The 19334-nt window shown below is 35.4% G+C and overlaps 1 protein-coding gene across 2 annotated transcripts; it reads left to right on the plus strand.

Moving 5' to 3' along the window:
* The first annotated feature begins 14818 nt into the window (after positions 1 to 14818).
* On the plus strand, positions 14819 to 18353 carry LOC145600787 (putative lipid phosphate phosphatase 3, chloroplastic). Of its 2 annotated transcripts, none has more exons than XM_081656675.1 (8): positions 14819 to 14990; positions 16364 to 16591; positions 16713 to 16800; positions 16898 to 17007; positions 17125 to 17215; positions 17411 to 17599; positions 17710 to 17769; positions 17947 to 18353. In XM_081656675.1, the coding sequence occupies exons 2-8, from the start codon at positions 16373 to 16375 to the stop codon at positions 18069 to 18071; spliced, it is 882 nt and encodes a 293-aa protein (XP_081512801.1). In that variant the 5' UTR covers positions 14819 to 14990; positions 16364 to 16372; the 3' UTR covers positions 18072 to 18353. The 2 variants fall into 2 exon arrangements, with proteins under 2 accessions (XP_081512801.1, XP_081512844.1); XM_081656718.1 differs by lacking the exon at positions 14819 to 14990 and adding an exon at positions 15032 to 16278.
* Positions 18354 to 19334: the final 981 nt, after the last annotated feature.

Raw genomic sequence — 19334 nt, forward strand, 5'->3', positions numbered from 1 at the left:
TTTATTTCTTTTCTCTTCTCTCTGTTTTGGAAAACTTTATTTTAAGAAAACAGCCAATCCAATTTGGTTGGTCCATGATATGGGTCCAATAATAGTGTAGTTGGATGGAGCTTGCAAAATACCTTTCCAACAATATATTATAAGCCCAATTCCGATGAATATTGAGGAAGTTGTGGCCAATTTACTAAACTGGGCCCGGTTTGAGCTTTATGTGCGGCCCAATGATCTAGGGGAGGGCCTAATATGATTTATCATTCCTAATGTAATTAGGAATGGTTTTAGTCTTCTAGATTCTTCTAGAAGGTTCTTTTCATTCCTAATTCAATTAGCATTGATAAGTTGACTTTGTTGACTTTTCAGAGTTTTAATCAAAATCAAATAGCATTTTCGAAGGAATTATATTATTTTATCCTCCAGTATGGTAAACTTATCGTATTTTCGAAAACGCGTTAAAATCAAGACTGGCGCCTGGAACCAGGCTTGGCGCCAGGCGCTAGCCATTGGCGCCTGACGCTAGCCACTGGTGCCTGGCGCCAGCTAGCCAGGGTTGGCGCCAACCTTGTTTTGCGTGCGTCAGACTCTGTTTTGTTAAATTATCTTTTTTGGCTGATTTTCTCTATAAATATCGTATCAAAAACTCCGTTTTCATTCACGAATTCTCATCAACAATTAGTTTTAATTAGCTTTCATCAACAATCATTAATTCTTTAGCATTCTTTCTTTCAATTCTTTCTTACTTTGTTTTTTCATACAAAATTCCGCATTCACAAGATCTAGATACACCTAGCCATATTCGAAGTTGCCTTCGCCCTAGACGTGAAAGGTTTTAATTTCCGAGGGTTTGGTCCCAAATCTCTCTTTCAATTATTTAATTTAATTGTTTTGATTATTATTTTCCTTGAAGTTACTAACGTGTGTATTTTGTAATTAGAAAGAGGTACGAGGCATCAAAGTAAGTACTTTAATTGGTTTATTGATATTATGATGTAGAAATCATGTTTACATTGTTATTATGATTCCTAGTATCATGTCTAGGTTAATTTTAATATTAAATATGATTGTTATGATGCTTCCTATATTCTTCCTAATATTTATGATTGTTAGTATCATGTTAAGGCTAAAGATTTGATTTTTATTGCTTAGTGACATGCTAGGGTTTGTTATTAATCTTGTTAGTATCATGCCTAGGATCTTGCTATTATTATGATTATTATTATGGTTAATATGATTGTTATTATGATAATTATTTCATTGTTATAATTTTATGATCATAATTATATTTTATACTTTGATTATTATTTATGATTGTTGCTTGATATTATTTATTGCTTGATCACCTTTTATGCATGTTAAAGGGAATTTGGTACTTGCAATCACGCTTAATAAGATAATTAATATTCTTGTTAGGGTTAATGTGATTATAATTCAAGTGATCGCCAATAGTAGTTTATTTGTGCATTAATATTCAACCAACATAGATAAACAGGTTTAGGGTTAATTCTATTGATTGCATGTTAATTAAAAAGCGCACATGAATACGATCAGAATAAAGTAGAGGCCTATTATTAGGGCAGGTTCAATCTCTTTTAGGTTGGATTTGTACCTTCATCCCCGAACCCTTATTTGGTTCTAGACCTTATGGAGTTGACGATCTCTTGTATCGTTAAGGGGTGTAACCTTCATCCTATGAACGGTTTACAAGTTCCTTAAAAAACTTGTTGGCGACTCTTTTGCTCTATCTTCTTCCCTTTTGGACGCCACTGTACTTTAGTGTATGATCACAGTGGGGTTCGAGCTAGTGGGATTTTAAAGGCTTGAAATTATTCCCTACAATACCTATCACCTTTAAAAAGGGCGGATTCACAAAATTAGTTGAGGGCTTTGATTCATTTGAACACTTACAGCACCGATCCACAATTATTCCGGCGATTTTGAACCCCAAATTGCCCAAATTTGAAGAGAGAGAAGGAAGAAATGAGTCGTTCTTTGATATGTCCATTTTATATAGTGTTTTACCCCCGTCCCTTGGTCGTTATTAGTAGTGTTTTTGCCTCTTTCGGGCCACTTTTATTACTAATTATTGTTTTCTAGTGTTTTCGTAGTTTCAGTTCTATTTTATAGGAAATTGCACTCTTGGAGCATTTTCCCGGGCTTTATGGATCAACTACGGAAGCTAGAAGGACACGACCACTTTTGGAGCCCAGGATCGGTACGGTGAGAGCCGGTGATTAAGGGCTCGACAATTGGGATCCCGAGGTATTCGGACCGAGTGTTCAAGACCCGGAGAGGAAATCCGGATTGGGCCGAGAAATCAAGCCCAATCGAAGTCCGAGCCTCAAAATGGAGCAAGGGCCCGATCGGGCAACCTCTAGCACGATCGGGCGCGGCAAGGCAATGATGGTGTGCGTGCTATAGCACGCCCGATCGTGCGAGCATCTAGCACGATCGGGCGATGCTGCTGGGAAAGAACGCGAAGAAAAAGGCGCGCCCGATCGGGCGGCCCTTTGCCCGATCGGGTGCGAGTTTTTAAAAGACCTGACTAGTTTAGCCTTAATTTTTGTTTGGCAAAATTGGCCTCAACACTCTGAACTTTGGCTTGGGTGCACTCAGCACCTTGAACTAAGAAAAATAGCCAAAACACCCTGAAGTATTGGCATGGGTGCATTTAGCACCATACAAGAAAATTTCCGGCCAAAAGTGGTCGGATTCCGGCGAATTTTTTTTTTTTTAATAAAAATATGTTATTATTATTATTATTATTATTATTATTATTATTATTATTATCATTATCATCATCATCATCATCATCATCATCATCATCATCATCATCATCATCATCATTATTTAATATTTTTATTGTTATTATTATTATTATTACAAAAATACCTCGATTTGCGTGTTGTCATTTATTTTTTTACGAAAATTATTCGGGTAAGGTTTCGGGGGTCATTTTTATCCTTTATGGATCCAAATTAAGCTCGGAATTTACAAAAAAGTAATGGAAATACCTCGTTTTGCGTGTCGAGGAATATCTCGATTTGCGTATTGTTATTTTTTGTGACGGAAATTGTTCAGGTAAGGTTTCGGGGGTCATTTTTATCCTTAATGGATCCAAATTAAGCTCTGAATTCGCAAAAAAATAATGGAAATACCTCGTTTTACGTGTCAAAAAATATCTCGATTTGCGTGTCTTAGCTACTTAGATATTTCTCGATACGCAAAATGAGGTATTTTCGTTTTTTTTTTGCAAAATCTGAGCTAAATTTGGACCCATTAAGGGTAAAAATGACCCCGAAACTTTACCTGCACAATTTCCGTCAAAAAAATAACAACACGCAAATCGAGGTATTTTTGTAAAAAAAAAAAAAAAAAAAAAATAATAATAATAATAATAATAATAATAATAATAATAATAATAATAATAATAATAATAATAATAATAATAATAATAATAATAATAAGAAGAAGAAGAAGAAGAAGAAGAAGAAGAAGAAGAAGAAGAAGAAGAAGAAGAAGAAGAAGAAGAAAAACATTTTTTATAAAAAAAAACATTTTTTATTAAAAAAAAAAAAAGTCGCCGGAATCCGGCCACTTTTGGCCGGAAAATTTCTTGTATGGTGCTAAGTGCACCCATGCTAATACTTCATGGTGTTTTGGCTATTTTTCTTAGTTCAGGGTGCTGAGTGCACCCAAGCCAAAGTTCAGAGTGTTGAGGCCAATTTTGCCTTTTTGTTTTAGAAAACGTTTAAATATGAGTTTTGTACGGAATTTTGGATTATCTTCTTTATTAGACTTTCTCTCTCTACTTAGGATTTTTTCTCTCTTAACTTTTCTCTCAAACCTTGTTCTTGATTATTTCCATTAATACAGATTAGTTTGGTAACGATTTCTCTTCTCTTAATCTTAGTTATTTATTTTACTCCTTCTATCATGTCTTGCTTTATTGCTTTGATTAGTTTAATTTCTACTATGTGTGAGTAGTTTTCTTTCTAGGGTTATGGGGATCCATAAAAAATATGAAGGGATAATTTATGGTTGTTAATTGTCAATGCTAGATTAATTTCCTATTGATTGACGAGAAAAAGGTTTATTAGTGAGGTAGAGACGGTAGCTTTCACTGCAGAGTGTAGTGTCGTACTTCAAAATAAGTCTCCACCTAAATTAAAAGATCCGGGTAGTTTTTCTATCCCTTGTCATATTGGCAATCTCTTGATTGATAATGCATTATGTGATTTGGGTGCTAGTTTTAGCGTCATGCCATTATCTGTGTGTTCTAAGTTGAGTATGGGTAAATTAAAAGCTACCAATATAACTCTACAAATGGCCGACCGTTCTTTCAAATACCCCTTAGGTGTTTTAGAGGATGTCCCCATTAGAATAGGTAAATTTTATATACCTGTAGATTTTGTTGTTCTTGATATGGCTGAGGATATGCAAACCCCAATTATTTTGGGTAGACCATTCCTTAACACTGCAGGAGCAGTCATAGATGTAAGAAGTGGTAAGTTAACATTATCAGTAGGGGATGATAAAGTTGTTTTTAATCTGAATAATACCCTAAAAGCTCCATGACTGAGGAGAAATGTTTCAGTGTTAATGTGGTTGAAAATTATTCTAACAAGCCCCAAGCTCCTGAAAAAGATCCCTTGGAGGCGGTATCTTGTGTTGCATCCTTTTCAGATTAGATAGACAAATGGCAGAAGGAAGTCGATGCAATAGAAAGAGCGCTTTACACTGTTGGTCTTGGTTTCGAGGATGAACAAGGGGAACCGATCGAGCAAGTTGTGCGAATCGAGCCTACGGTAAGTGTTCCGCCAGATCGAGTTGCAAGTGTTGAACGCAATGACAATTTGAAGCAACCTTCGATCGAAGAAGGATTTTTAGTGCGTAGCATTGAAGATCCCCCAGTCCAAGTCAAGGAGGATCCACCAGATAAGGTGATTTGGCGTCCCACAAGGTATGTCAGGAAGCCGCATCGCAGCCTGAACACCGCTAGACCGGGTGAGAAACCACCCGATCAAGCGTTAGGCCAAGGGTCCTAAATATTGTACTTGGTAAGAAGGTCGTGCGGGACCTAGATAAATCAGCGCTTTGCGGAGGCAACCCGTATTTCTTGCTTTCTAGACTAGTTTTCCTTTTTATTTATTTTTATTTTTATTTTAGAGAGGCGATGAGAGTGAAATTTTACCGTTTATAAGTGTTTTTGTACAGGTATAGGTTTAAGAGGTCAAAAGACTTAGAGAAATCTGAAGACGAAGAAAAAGCTAAGGAAGTCTGACTGGGCACGGGCCCGATCGGGCGGAGCTCGCCCGATCGGGCGCGCAAGCAAGGCAAAATTCCAGCCTTAATTTCGCCCGATCGGGCGTGGCTGCCCGATCGGGCGCGTAAGGGGAGCTGGAAAGCGGAGCTTATTCCTCCCGATCGGGCGCGCAAGTTCAGTCAGAAATTCGAGTGAATTTCGCACGATCGGGCGAGGTTGCCCGATCGGGCGCAAATCGAGTGAAGGAAAAGATATGTCGGGCGAAGCTCGCCCGATCGGGCGAGTAATAGGGCGAAATTTTCGTTCGTGTTCGCGCCCAATCGGGCGCGCAACTATGTTTCTGGAAATTAAGATTATTCGCCCGATCGGGCGCGCCTATTTTGGCCGTCCCTTTAAACTTTTCCTCACTTTCTTCTTTTTTCATCTTCTTCTCCATTACTTTCTCTCTCTAAAACCTCCATTTTTACACCTTCAACTACACTTTCAATCCAAGATCTCCTCAAATTCATCCATCAAAACCTCAAAATTCTTACATCTTATTAATCCTCACATCTTCCTCTACATTTCCCACCTATTTTCTCCCACTTTCTCTTATACTTCCTCCAAACTCCTAGAGAGAGAAAGCCCCAAGCATCAAATTTTTCCACATATAATGGCCTCAAAATGTTCAAGGACGCAAAGGGGTGAGAGTTCTAGGGCACCACAACCAACGGTCAACCCGGATCTTCAAATTCTGGGATGGGAGGAGGTTGTCATTACCTCGGAGGAGCAACGGGCTAGGATGTTAAACCTCATCGATCGCCAGGTAATCTCTACCCGTTTTATTCATCATCCCACACTAGTTAGGTTAGGCTTAGATAAATATTTGGAAAAATTGTTCAAAGGTATAGGCATGAGTGGTTTCTTTCAAATGTTCCACGATACGTATGACTACTTAACATTAGAATTTATTTCAAGTTTTAATGTTATTAAAATGAATGCACTAATTACTCATGTACAATTTCGATTATTAAACAACGATGTGAGACTAACTCTTAAAGAATTCGGAAAGTTGTTTGATTTGAAATCGGATAAACCGGTTGAACCCTCTCAAGACCACACCGCCGTGGTCTATAAGAGGCTAACTGGGGAGGATTTAGTTAACCTCTAACATGCCAAAGGGACGTGGATTCAACATCCCGTCCCAAAACTTTGGCAAAGATTTGCCGGCCTCACTATTTTTGGGAGGCATGAACCGGCAAATGTTAGGAGAGATGAATTGGAACTTTTGGCATCCTATGTAATTCCTACCGCCGAAAAATTGAACATACCCCATAGGATAGCCAATCACTTCCAAAGGGCGGCCGATGCGGCCGAGGCTAGTAGGTCTAGGGCACCTATTTATTTTGGGGGGTTAGTGACCCACATTGCTAGAAAACACCTAAGTTGGAACCCGGATGGGCATAGGAAAGTTGTAGGATCAAACCTTATGGACCTAGCCTATTTAGGGAGTTTGAACTGGGTGCAACCCGTGGGGAGTGACACTTGGTGGATAGTCCACCGACAATCGGGTAGGAGGGATCAAGCCTTCACTTTACCCAACCTCGCCTTGACCAAATTTGAGAAGGGGAAACCTTCTTATACTTTCGAGATTAATGGTCAAGGCGAGGTTCAACCACCTCACCCTTCACAACAACCCCACCAATCCCCCCTAGACCATTCCCCCACTCACCATTCACCACACTACCAACCACCTCCACCCTTCACCTATGGCATACCCACTTCCTCAGTCGACTATAACGTCGACCCCAATGCCCCTTATGACTTTTCGGCTTTTAGAAGCCAATTAGACCGTATCGAGACGGGGCAAGGGAGAGTTGAGGGTATGATGCAAAACCTAGATTCTAGGTTAGGCACCTTAGATGGGCGGGTTGGTTACATAGAGAGGAACCTCGGGAGGGGTCTATACCCCATGTATGACGATTATGCCCGTCGGGGGGCTATTCCTCCCGATTCACTTACCCCCGATTGGTTCCAATACCCCCAAGGAGGGTATTCTCACCCCGGTGCGTATGGTACTTATGTGGACTACTCTTTAGTCCACAGATATGGGGGTGATGCTCCTTTTGGGGGTATGGGGGGAATGTGGACCCTAACTACTTTGCAGGTGGTTCGGGTTATGGTGGTGCTGGACCGAGCCAGGGTGGTGCCGGCTCGAGTCATGGAGGAGGATATGAGAGGATGGATGACGATGAGGAGTAGCTCTTCCTAGCTACCCTCCCAAGTCAATAAGGGCATTGCTTGATTTGGCTTGGGGGGAGATTTCTTGTATGTATGGTAATCGTCTTTCTCTTTTCTCTATTTATTGCTTTCCTAGTGTAGTTTTTTATTGCTTTCTTATTTATGAAAAAATACAAAAAAAAAAAAAAAAAATTGAAAAAAAAATTAAAAAATACGTTCCAATGAATTATAAATTATGCTTCCCTGTGCCCCTTACTTGAGAAAATTGTTTTGATTCTTGGTATTTGATGATAGGCATTGTGGATTAGTTGATCTTGATTTGGTGTTTGATTGCCTTGAAACCTTAGCATGCGTCAATTTTGTCCAACTACTTGTGAATATAGTGCTTGACTAGTTGATTTGGTAAGGAATGTGTGATAGTTCCATAGTTCCTGGTATGTCAATGAATTTGAGTATTGGTTTGCAACTATTAGTAATATTTATATGATTCATTATTATGCACATTGTGGAGGACGAAGGCATTTGTTCTTTTAGGTAGCCTCCAGATATTGTAGATACATTTGTTCCCTTCTTGCTACCCATGTTGTTGCCTTGACTTTTTGTTGTTTATTAGCCGCATTACAAGCCTATTTTGCCCCATTGGATACTAGTCCCAAGCTTGGCTTGGGGGAGCCATTAGTGAGTGAGATGAGGGAGTTTGTGGTGTGCTTATTATTTGCACAATTTGGGTGGGATTTGAGAGGTTGTTTTGTTGTTGATCATGTTTATTTTTGATGGGTTTGAGAGTTATATTTTCTTGAAAAAAATAAAGCATGATATTATGAAAAAAAAAGAGAAGTTCCAAGAAAGAAAAAAAAAATGTTCAAATGTTTTAGTTGAATGTTGATCAAAGGAAAATAATTTTGAGCCTCAATGAAAAATTCAAGTTTGGAAAATAAAGTTTGTTTATTCACTCTACTTCTTCATTATTATATCTTATGAGTGAAATTGTAAGAGTTGGGTTCATTTATTATAATTGGAGTATATTTGGTTGGTGTTTGAGTTGTTATGTTGTTGGAGATGTATGATCACTATTTATTTTGATCATGGGTTTTATTAGGATATGGCTCCTTTAAGCATAGCTTTTCTCTCACTTATTCCCAAATTTATCCTACCCTTTTTCCTAGCCTTACATTACAAGCTTTAAAGACCTTCCGACCTTTGTGCATAGAAGTTATGTAAATGTGAAAGTGTTGTTTATCAATGCAAGTTATAACCTGGCATATTTCGAGTCGACTAGTAGGATGAGCGTTCATTGTTTTTATACACACGAGAGTGTGAGTTGGGAGGGCATTGTTCACATTAAAAGGGGTTGGTTGGAGAGCGATCGAGTACATCTTTTACTCGCCACATAAATGAGAGTTGAGTGTGTGAGCACTAGTCTTGAATTCTATATGCTCTTGTGGTTTGCTCTATTTAACAATTGTTAGGAAAGAAAGGAAATTGGATGGATTTGATTGGTTGACTTTGAAGCATGTTTATTTGATTTACCTTGAATCGTTGGTGCTTGATTTGATTATTGGGGTGAAGTATGTTTTATATGTTCATTGATGAGCTCTTTGCTTAGGGACAAGCAAAGGTTTGGCTTGGGGGAGTTTGATATGTCCATTTTATATAGTGTTTTACCCCCGTCCCTTGGTCGTTATTAGTAGTGTTTTTGGCTCTTTCGGGCCACTTTTATTACTAATTTGTGTTTTCTAGTGTTTTCGTAGTTTCAGTTCTATTTTACAGGAAATTGCACTCTTGGAGCATTTTCCCGGGCTTTATGGATCAACTACGGAAGCTAGAAGGACACGACCACTTTTGGAGCCCAGGATCGGTACGGTGAGAGCCGGTGTTTAAGGGCTCGACAATTGGGATCCCGAGGTATTCGGACCGAGTGTTCAAGACCCGGAGAGGAAATCCGGATTGGGCCGAGAAATCAAGCCCAATCGAAGTCCGAGCCTCAAAGTGGAGCAAGGGCCCGATCGGGCAACCTCTAGCACGATCGGGCGCGGCAAGGCAATGGTGCTGTGCGTGCTATAGCGTGCCCGATCGTGCGAGCATCTAGCACGATCGGGCGATGCTGCTGGGAAGGAACGCGAAGAAAAAGGTGCGCCCGATCGGGCGGCCCTTTGCCCGATCGGGCGCGCGTTTTTAAAAGACCTGACTAGTTTAGCCTTAATTTTTGTTTTAAAAAACGTTTAAATATGAGTTTTGTACGGAATTTTGGATTATCTTCTTTCTTAGACTTTCTCTCTCTACTTAGGATTTTTCTCTCTCTTAACTTATCTCTCAAACCTTGTTCTTGATTATTTCCATTAATACAGATTAGTTTGGTAACGATTTCTCTTCTCTTAATCTTAGTTATTTATTTTACTCCTTCTATCATGTCTTGCTTTATTGCTTTGATTAGTTTAATTTCTACTATGTGTGAGTAGTTTTCTTTCTAGGGTTATGGGGATCCATAAATAATATGAAGGGGTGATTTATAGTTGTTAATTGTCAATGCTAGATTAATTTCTTATTGATTGATTTAATGCTCTGTGACTAGATTTGCGCAGATCTTTTATGCATGGGTTTAACAATATTGATTCGAGATTCGGCAGATGAGAATTGATGTTTAGGTCTAGTTTCAATAGGCATGTTAATTTATAAATGGTTAAGTCGAGATTCGAAAGATGAGATTTAATACCGGTTAATTAATTGTGTGATTGTAATACATAGCGAAAGCCCTTTATGATTTGATTAATGTATGCATTGATGAATGATTATTATATTCTACCCTGGAATATTATTTATTGGTGAACCTATGCCCTAGATCCTTTTATTCATTGTTTTCTCCCTACTCTTAATCTTCGTAGTTTAGTTTCCTTTGATTACAACACTACGTGAAAAAACGAATTTGGCACCGGTTCAAACCCGACCTAAGGCACCGGTTTGAACCGGTGCCTATGTGAGGGGTGCCAAAAAGGGGTTTTAAAAGGCACCGGTTCAAACCGGTGCCAAAACTTGAAATTGGCACCGGTTAACCGGTGCCAAAAAGTACAAAAAAAAATTATTTAACAGTTTTTGGCACCGGTTAACCGGTGCCAAAAGTGCCAACATATTAATTTTTTTTTTTTACTTAAAATTAAATCTGTATTAATATTAATATAATCAAATCTATTCATTATAATATTAATATATATATAATAAAAAAAAAATTACAGTACAATCAAATCTTAATAATAACCAAAAGTGACAAAATATTAATATAATCAAATCTGTTCAAAATAAATTACAACAGCTAAATCAAAATAAAAAAATTACAACATATAAAAAAAAAATTACAATATAAATAAAAAAAAATAAAAAAAAAGAAAATCAGTTGATTCTTCGATTTAAGATCAATATACTTGCATGTTGATTCTTCAATTTAAGAACTAAATCCATATACCTGTACCAATTAAAACAACCAAAATGAATCGATTAACATGAATTAATTCAAAAACCCAGAAAATCGAAAACAAAAAAAAAATCAGTTCAAAAATCCAAAAAAAAACCCAGAAAAACGGGAAAAAAAAAAGAAATTAAAATCAGCTCAAAAACCCAGAACATCAATTACAACCCAGAAAATAAAACCCAAAATCAATTAAAACCCAGAACATCAATTCAAAGCCAGAAAATAAAATAAAAAATCGACAAAAAAACCCAGAAAATGAAAATGAAAATCAGTTCAAAAAAGAAAATGAAAATGAAAATTAGTTCAAAAAAGAAAATGAATCGGAAAAAATATAAAAATTAAAACCCAGAAAATCGAAAACAAAAAAAAAATCAGTTAAAAAATCCAAAAAAAACCCAGAAAAACGGAAAAAAAAAAAGAAAAAAAAAACAAAATCAGTTCAAAAACCCAGAACATCAATTACAACCCAGAAAATAAAACCCAAAATCAATTAAAACCCAGAACATCAATTCAAAGCCAGAAAATAAAATAAAAAATCGACAAAAAATCCAGAAAATGAAAATGAAAATCAGTTCAAAAAAGAAAATGAAAATGAAAATTAGTTCAAAAAAGAAAATGAATCGGAAAAAATATAAAAATTAAAACCCAGAAAATCGAAAAAAAAAAAAATCAGTTCAAAAATCCAAAAAAAACCCAGAAAAACGGAAAAAAAAAGAAAAAAAAAACAAAATCAGTTCAAAAACCCAGAAAATGCATGTTGTTGTTGTTGCGGCGTTGTTGTTGCGGCGTTGTTGTTGCATGTTGTTGTTGTTGCGGCGTTGTTGTTGCATGTTGTTGTTGTTGCGGTGGTGTTGTTGTTGATGTTGAGGTGGTGTTCGAAGAGAAAGAGAAGAGATTAAGGGAGAGCAGAGGAGAGATAGAGGGGGTGTTGTTGCGGTGGTGTTCGAAGAGAAAGAGAAGAGTTTAAGGGAGAGCAGAGGAGAGATAGAGAAGGGAGAGCAGAGGAGAGAGAAGGGGGTAAAGAGGCGGAGTGAGAGGAGAGATAAGGAGATCAGTGTTTTAATTAGGGTTATAAAATGAGAGGAGGAGGCGGCCGCTTTTTTTTTTTTTTTAATAATTTAAGGTCCGGTTCACAAAGCACCGGTTCAAACCGGTGGCCTTTATTATTTTGGCACCGGTTTGAAGTGAACCGGTGCCTTTTACTCTAGTTTAGCTTCCCACCAATTTTATAGGCCATTTTTGGCACCGGTTTGGACTGAACCGGTGCCAATTAGGGGGTGCCTTTTTGATATTTTCTACTAGTGCAATATATTGGTTACTTTATAATCTGTATTATATTAATTAATTAGGAATAGAAAGACTCGTTTTCCTGTGGAGATCGACCCTACTTCCTTATCTACTTTAGTTAGAGGACTTAGGTATTTACTTTTGATTTGGGGATACGACTCTACCTTGTCATTCTTCAAGGGAAGAACTTAGAAAAACAAAGAAATGAAGAGAGAGAAAAGATGAGAGAGAAAGCAACGTTACAAAATTAGTCAGAATACCAAAATTCAAGGGAGACAACTCATTCAATTAGGGTACAAGTACAAAGGCAATTTTGAGGGTATTTTGGGAAGCACAAATAATACAGCCAAAAAAATGAGGGCATATAGGTCATTTTGTGTTAATGTATGGGAACAAAAATTGTGAAATGTGAGTAACATTTTGGGTGTCCAAAAATGAAAATAGTGATGACTATCATTCGGGGACGGAGGGAGTACATCACAAATTAATTATGGAAAAAAATTGTTACTAACGTGCGATGCACGGGTACTAATCTAGTATTTTTTAAGAGAAGGAAATTAGGAGCTAAACTGAACTGAACTTATTAAAGCTGAACTGAATTGAATTGAATTGAATTGAACTTATTAAAGCCGAATTGAATTGAATTGAAATGAACAGAACTGAACTGAAAATAATCGTATGAGAACAGGTCCTAAGTATGGAATACTATAACATTTTATTATTTTTCGTTTTAAAATGTTAACAATAATGATATACGGGTAATTTCTCACTTTGTTATACATTGGCTACCTCAAATCAAGAATTTTCAACCATTTTAATAATTGTTTAAAATTTTGAATACGACCTACTTAAACAACCCCATCCAAAAGGTTGTATTTTGTATACCGGTCCTTAGTCAATGGGTGTACCTGAGGTAGGAAAGCACAAGTGGCATGACTGGAATCCCATTTTAATATTACCATTTACAAGTAAAGTTAAATAATTAATAAAATTTGCATCAACAAAAATAATTAATAAATATAATTAAAAATGCATTATAATCAGCATAATCATGAACAACAATTGACGAGACCATGTCATTGCGTATTACAACTTACAAGTACCAACTACTCCGTCCTATAATTACTTTATAAGCAACAAAAAGATACTCTCATTCCTACCAATTGGGTGTTGGTGTAGTGGTGATTGGGACTACACTTGGTAGGGAGAACCTGTGCTCGATCCCCCGTAACAACAATTGGGAGGGGACTGGAACCTAACCACCCAAAACTGATCCCCAAATCCGGATTAGCCCAAAGGGTGAACCGGGTAGAACACCAAAAAAAAAAAAGATACTCTCATTCCTTTCTTTTAAATTTTGAATTTTTGATATTTCAACATGGTGTGAAATTATGTTTTTAAGAACATGGTTTATTAATTTTTTAAAATAATTATGTAACGCTAAATATCTTAAAATAAAAAAGGTTTCTATTATCACAAAGTCTTATATGTAGCTGGTCACACCGTGTGGCAGGGTTACTTCGTTAGTGTAATAGTGGATACTTTGGCTTGTGTTAAAGGAGTTACTTCGTTACTGCTATAAGGTTACTCGATTGGTATTATAAGGGATACTCGGTTAGTATTATAGGGGTTACTTGCTCAGTTTTATATGGGTTACTTTATTATTTTATAAGTGGCCACACACAAAACGAGTTGGTCTATTATTAATTTTTAAATAATTATATAACCATAAATATCTCAAAATAATAATAAAAAATATTATTTGCAATTTTTTTTTTTAAATTGCCATTTCTTTCGTCTCTCGTCTCTATCTTTTTTCTTTTCTTTTAACACTTACAAACAAATTAACTCATAGCTATAATTTCTGATCTTTTATGTCTGATCTATGATGATATTTGTCGATTAGCTCATAGCTTTAATTTTTTTTTAAATTTCTTATGTAAAGCGTGTAGGGATCTTGTATGTTTGGATGTTTTCCTCAAAGCAATGGCGAATAATGATTTAATATAAATACCCTAACACTTTCCTTACAAAAAAAAAAAAAAACACACATACACAAATTTTGCATAAGAGTCCAAGCAACCCTCTAAAATAAGAATAAAAAATAATATATACGTATATATATATATATATATATATATATATATATATATATATATATATATATATATATATATATATATATATATATATATATATATATATATATATATATATTTTTTTTTTCTAATTATACATTGTATATGTAATTAATGGGTATTATCAATTTAAAAAATAGTTAAACATTTTTGACCAAAACCAAAACCAAAACCAAAACCAAAACAGAGCAAACACTACAATAATGGAAAGTATATGTTTCACAGTTCATACAATCATACGTACTCCATTATTTAATAGCATGAAGCATAATTTAAATAGTAGTATAAATTTACAAGTAATATACTAATAGTATATTTTTTGGACGAGAACAAGTAGTATTAATAATAATAGAACTATTCCAATAATAATAATAATAATTAAAATAAATAAATAAATAATAGAATGTCATAACAATTTGACCGTTGTCTATTCAACATTATAAACCCAATATCGATGGAAATACACGGAGCAGTTCACAACGAACAACATTAGAGAAATCCTAGGCCAGAATAATACGCGCTATTTCTATCTTTCACCATTTTCAGGCTTTCTCTCTCCTTTTCCACACAATTAACCAACTCTATTCTCCATTATCACTCATCATCTACATTCATCTAACAGGTTCTTCTTCTTCGTTTTTCTCATATTTTCTTTTCTTTTGTATTTTATTTATCATTATTTCTTAATTTCGATGGCAAACGATGAACCTTTGAAATCTGTTATTTATAGAAGTCAATGATTTCAATTATTTGAATTTTTTTTGTCAATCTAGTAGACTTAAATGATAGATTTTAGTTTTTTTTCTCGTCTCCTAATTTAGTTGTCACGTTACTATTTCAAATTAGATTGTGAAAACTATTAATTTCGGATTGGAGTAAATTTTTATAAAGTGTTAACTTTGGTTGCCTACATTGTTGAAGACCCATAAAATGATAAAAATAAGGGACTTTTGGTTTGATGATTCACAATATAAAAGTTTGACAATTTTTTTTGCTAGTATATGAAAGTTTAATGTACTTTTTAAATTAAGGTACAGTTTTATGTGATGTCATTTAGACCTGATTTCTTGGGGTTTTTTCTGTTTGTCATTTTACTGGCTTGTTTTGATGTTCATTGGGTATTGCTTACCTTTTTGTTCAAACTAGATTTCAAATTTTCTGCTCTTATTATGGATATTGCTTACAAGATTCTCATTTTATTAATCCATCCGTCACACTAAAATTTATCTGTCTATCAAAATTGAATGTCCCATTGCGCAAATTAAGAGGTGTGAACCAATCTTAGTGGGACGGAAGGAGTGCGTAATAATGGAAAAATGGTAGGGATGACTATAATTGGAGCATTGGAGAGGAATAGACACTCTTGGGTATGTATAGAAATTATAATTAACTCCTCGCCGTCATTGATTGGTTGCCTTATACTTCGAGGGGATCGTAAATTATACAATGTTCAAATTGTGTTGGTAATGTGAAATGTAGTTATCATATTTTTCTTTGCTTTATGGTAATGTCATAGAAAGAATTCATGCTTGACTTCAAATTTTTGTAGGAATTTAGTTTCTAAAAAGATTATTGATAATTAATAAATTTCGCTACATTTATCAATTATGCGAATGGTGATCAATTTAGGGCCAGATCAATTTTTTAAATATATTATAGTCAAAAGTATCATTAAAGGAAATCACATTTTCAAGAAAAGTTAAAAGTACTAACTTGCAAAATGTGTAATGTAAAAGCTACTTTAAGATGTACTGCTCTATGATAGATCTGCAAGGTACTTAATTCAGTGAAAACATATAAGTTCTTCCTTGAAAGGTGATTACCTATGCTGTAACAAAGCTTTAGTGCTCGAAATTCTGTTAGTGGCTTGTTGATGCTACTTTCTAACAGAAATTGAAATGGCAAATTAGGTTAAAATTCATGTATGCTTATCTGACTAAGAAGATGAATTCTGTCAGCCATTGTGGGTTATAACATGGCTGTTGTATTGTTCAGGAGGGGAGAATGACAATCGGTGAACAGGTTCGAGCATACTCGATTAAATCTCATGGTGCCACAATAGCAAGAACACACCTCCATGATTGGTTAATACTGATACTTTTGGTGGTCATTGAAATCATTTTGAATGTCATAAGTCCATTTTATCGCTTTGTTGGAAAGGATATGATGACAGATCTTAAGTATCCTTTGAAGTCAAATACAGTTCCAGTATGGGCAGTTCCTGTAAGTCTCTATATAATTGTTATAAACTCTGTTATATATTGCTATATTGCATCATGATAGCAAAGAAATTTGCAACAAAACCATAAGGTTGTTCAGGTCTAATGTTGCATGTATTTGGCAGATTTATGCAGTTTTGCTGCCTATTATTATTTTCAACATTCGCTACTTTAGGAGAAGGGATGTCCATGATTTACATCATGCGGTTCTAGGTAAAGTCATGATATCTTGTATTCCTTTCTATTTTCTTGTTAAAGAAAATTTAAGTTCTACGGAGGCTCAACTTATAATTTCTCCTACAATATGCAGGCCTATTGTATTCAGTGCTCATTACCGGCGTCATTACAGATGCTATTAAAGATGGAGTTGGCCGACCTAGACCTGATTTCTTTTGGCGCTGCTTTCCGGATGGCCAGGATGTATGAATCTTTATCTTTTTATTTTATATGTAACCTAAAAAATCATTGTGAAATTCTGAAAAAACCTCATTTGTGCAATTGAACTCTGATATGCGGTTTCCTGTCCTTTTCCTGCAGTTTTATGATCTCTTTGGTGATGTAATATGCAGTGGCGATCCTGCTGCGATAAAGGAGGGGCACAAGAGTTTTCCTAGTGGTCACACCTCATGTAAGCAACTCCGATCCTGAGCACTCTATATTCAAATCTTGTATAGTACAGAGTATTAGATTGAAAATGATACCATCATTTGTCATATACTTTCTTAACCTGGCTGATACTGCTACAACCTTATCATCTTAATTTTTGGCTTGTTTTGTCATACCTTTCTGTATCTTACAAGGTATTTGTTGGAACTCGATACAGGGTCTTTTGCAGGACTTGGATTTCTATCGTTATATTTGTCAGGAAAAATCCAAGTATTTGATCGAAGGGGGCATGCAGGAAAATTGTGTGTTGTGTTCCTCCCTCTACTTATGGCAGCCCTTGTAGGTGTATCTCGAGTTGATGATTACTGGCACCATTGGCAAGATGTCTTTGCAGGAGCTATATTAGGTTCGTTATTGTTAGAGTTATATACAAAGTAGTATATTTGAGGGTACTCATGAGAGACTTTACCTTTCTGTTCTGTTAACATCAAATTCAATTTTTTACCTTCTTTGCAGGCCTTTTCATTTCTTTCGTTTGCTATCTCCAGTTCTTCCCTTCACCACATAGCACCAAGGGTAACGTCGCTTTTGAATCCTTTGGCTGACTTGCTATGCTTCCTATTGAAATATTCTATAAAAACTTAATCATCACCACTTACGACCTCAGTAGCATTACACTTTCTGTTTAATATATTGTAGTTCTGTTTTTTAGAACTTTTGAGCTGATTCGGACTCTGGATTTATTGACACTAGGTTGGGGACCTTATTCATATTTTAGAGCAGTTGATGAAGAGAGTCAAGCAAGCAGTCCTTCTACAAACGGGATGAATTTGGCATTGGTACATCAGCGACAAGATCACGAAATCACTATTGGATGATGTTTTTTCTTTTTTGCTGTCAAATGATTTATACCTGTTACTTGTAAATTCTCCCTCCTATATTCTTTGTAATCTCTCTTATATTGCATAGATATTATTCTTGACATTTGTAGAATGTTATTACTTCTTTAAGGGATGTCGTTTGACCGTAGAAATTCATAATCTACATACTACTGAATACTAGCTTGCCTTCTTGCAGTACCCGCGATCTAGATTCTGGAACCAGGTATTGCAATTGTCATAATTATAAGAAGTTTGGTATCATTAAGAGTTATATTTATACGAGCGGCATAAGCTTTCAAGTTTTTTGTGATAATTGCAGATCATTTTTACCTTAATGGAAAAATCTGTTTAAAGACAATTTGTATTGAAACTGACCGTGCATTATCATTATATTGATCTAAATGAAGTTGTAATGGAGAGTGAGGAGGGTAAGGAAGAGGAAGATCTTCAAATAGCATATGCCCCATAAGTTGTAATGGAGTGTGAGGAGGAGAGGGAGAGGGGTCGACTGTTAATGGAGATGGAGATGGGTCACTTGGGGTGGGGGGTTTTGAGCGGCGACTCAGGTAGGGGAGAAGAGATGCCGCATGAAGGGGATGGTTGAATTGACTTGTGGAGGTGGTGGTGGTTTTTTTATTATAATTTATTTATTTATAAATAAATTAATTGTTAAATAATTAATTGAGTTAGAGGGTAATTAGAAGAAATGGGAGAAATTAGATGGTAATTAAGTGAATTAATAAAGGTTATTGGCTTCGACAAAAGAAAAAAAAAATTACAATCAATTTTTAATTTGCCAAAAAAAAATTATAAGGTTTACTTGACAAAAACGTTGCTATAAAAGGTTAATTTTGACAAATTTTCCTAATAAAAAACAATAATGTAATTATAAAATAAACTAATGATATCAATATCATATTAGATTAGAGTGGAACTTTATGACATTACTAAAACTTTAATGAAACTTTACTACACATTATTTGATTGGAATAAAATTTATTAGAAGTTATTAAACTCAAAAAATATGATAAACTTCTATCTAAATTTATTAGACCTAAAACTTATTTAATTAAGGTGAACAAAACGCAACGTAAATTTATAAATTACTTTATTAAATCATAGTTGTCCAATAGTCAATTTTACAGTAAATTGTAATTATTGCCTTGATTTTCGTGCTCAAAATCTTCTCAATTTGCGTGCCACGAAAATTGCTCAGATTTTTGGGGTCATTTTAGGTCTTAAGATTCAAATTTAGAGAAA

This window comes from Chenopodium album, chromosome 1, assembly GCF_948465745.1.
Source record: "Chenopodium album chromosome 1, dcCheAlbu1.1, whole genome shotgun sequence".
NCBI classification, from domain to species: Eukaryota; Viridiplantae; Streptophyta; class Magnoliopsida; order Caryophyllales; family Amaranthaceae; genus Chenopodium; species Chenopodium album.

Bases quoted from the DNA above. Each gene is read 5' to 3' on its own strand.
- LOC145600787 (XM_081656675.1), top strand. From the start codon at position 16,373: ATGACAATCGGTGAACAGGTTCGAGCATACTCGATTAAATCTCATGGT. The intron at 17,008-17,124 runs GTATGAATCTTT...CTTTTCCTGCAG, and splicing joins GCTTTCCGGATGGCCAGGAT to TTTTATGATCTCTTTGGTGA. The intron at 17,770-17,946 runs GTAACGTCGCTT...TATTGACACTAG, and splicing joins TTCACCACATAGCACCAAGG to GTTGGGGACCTTATTCATAT.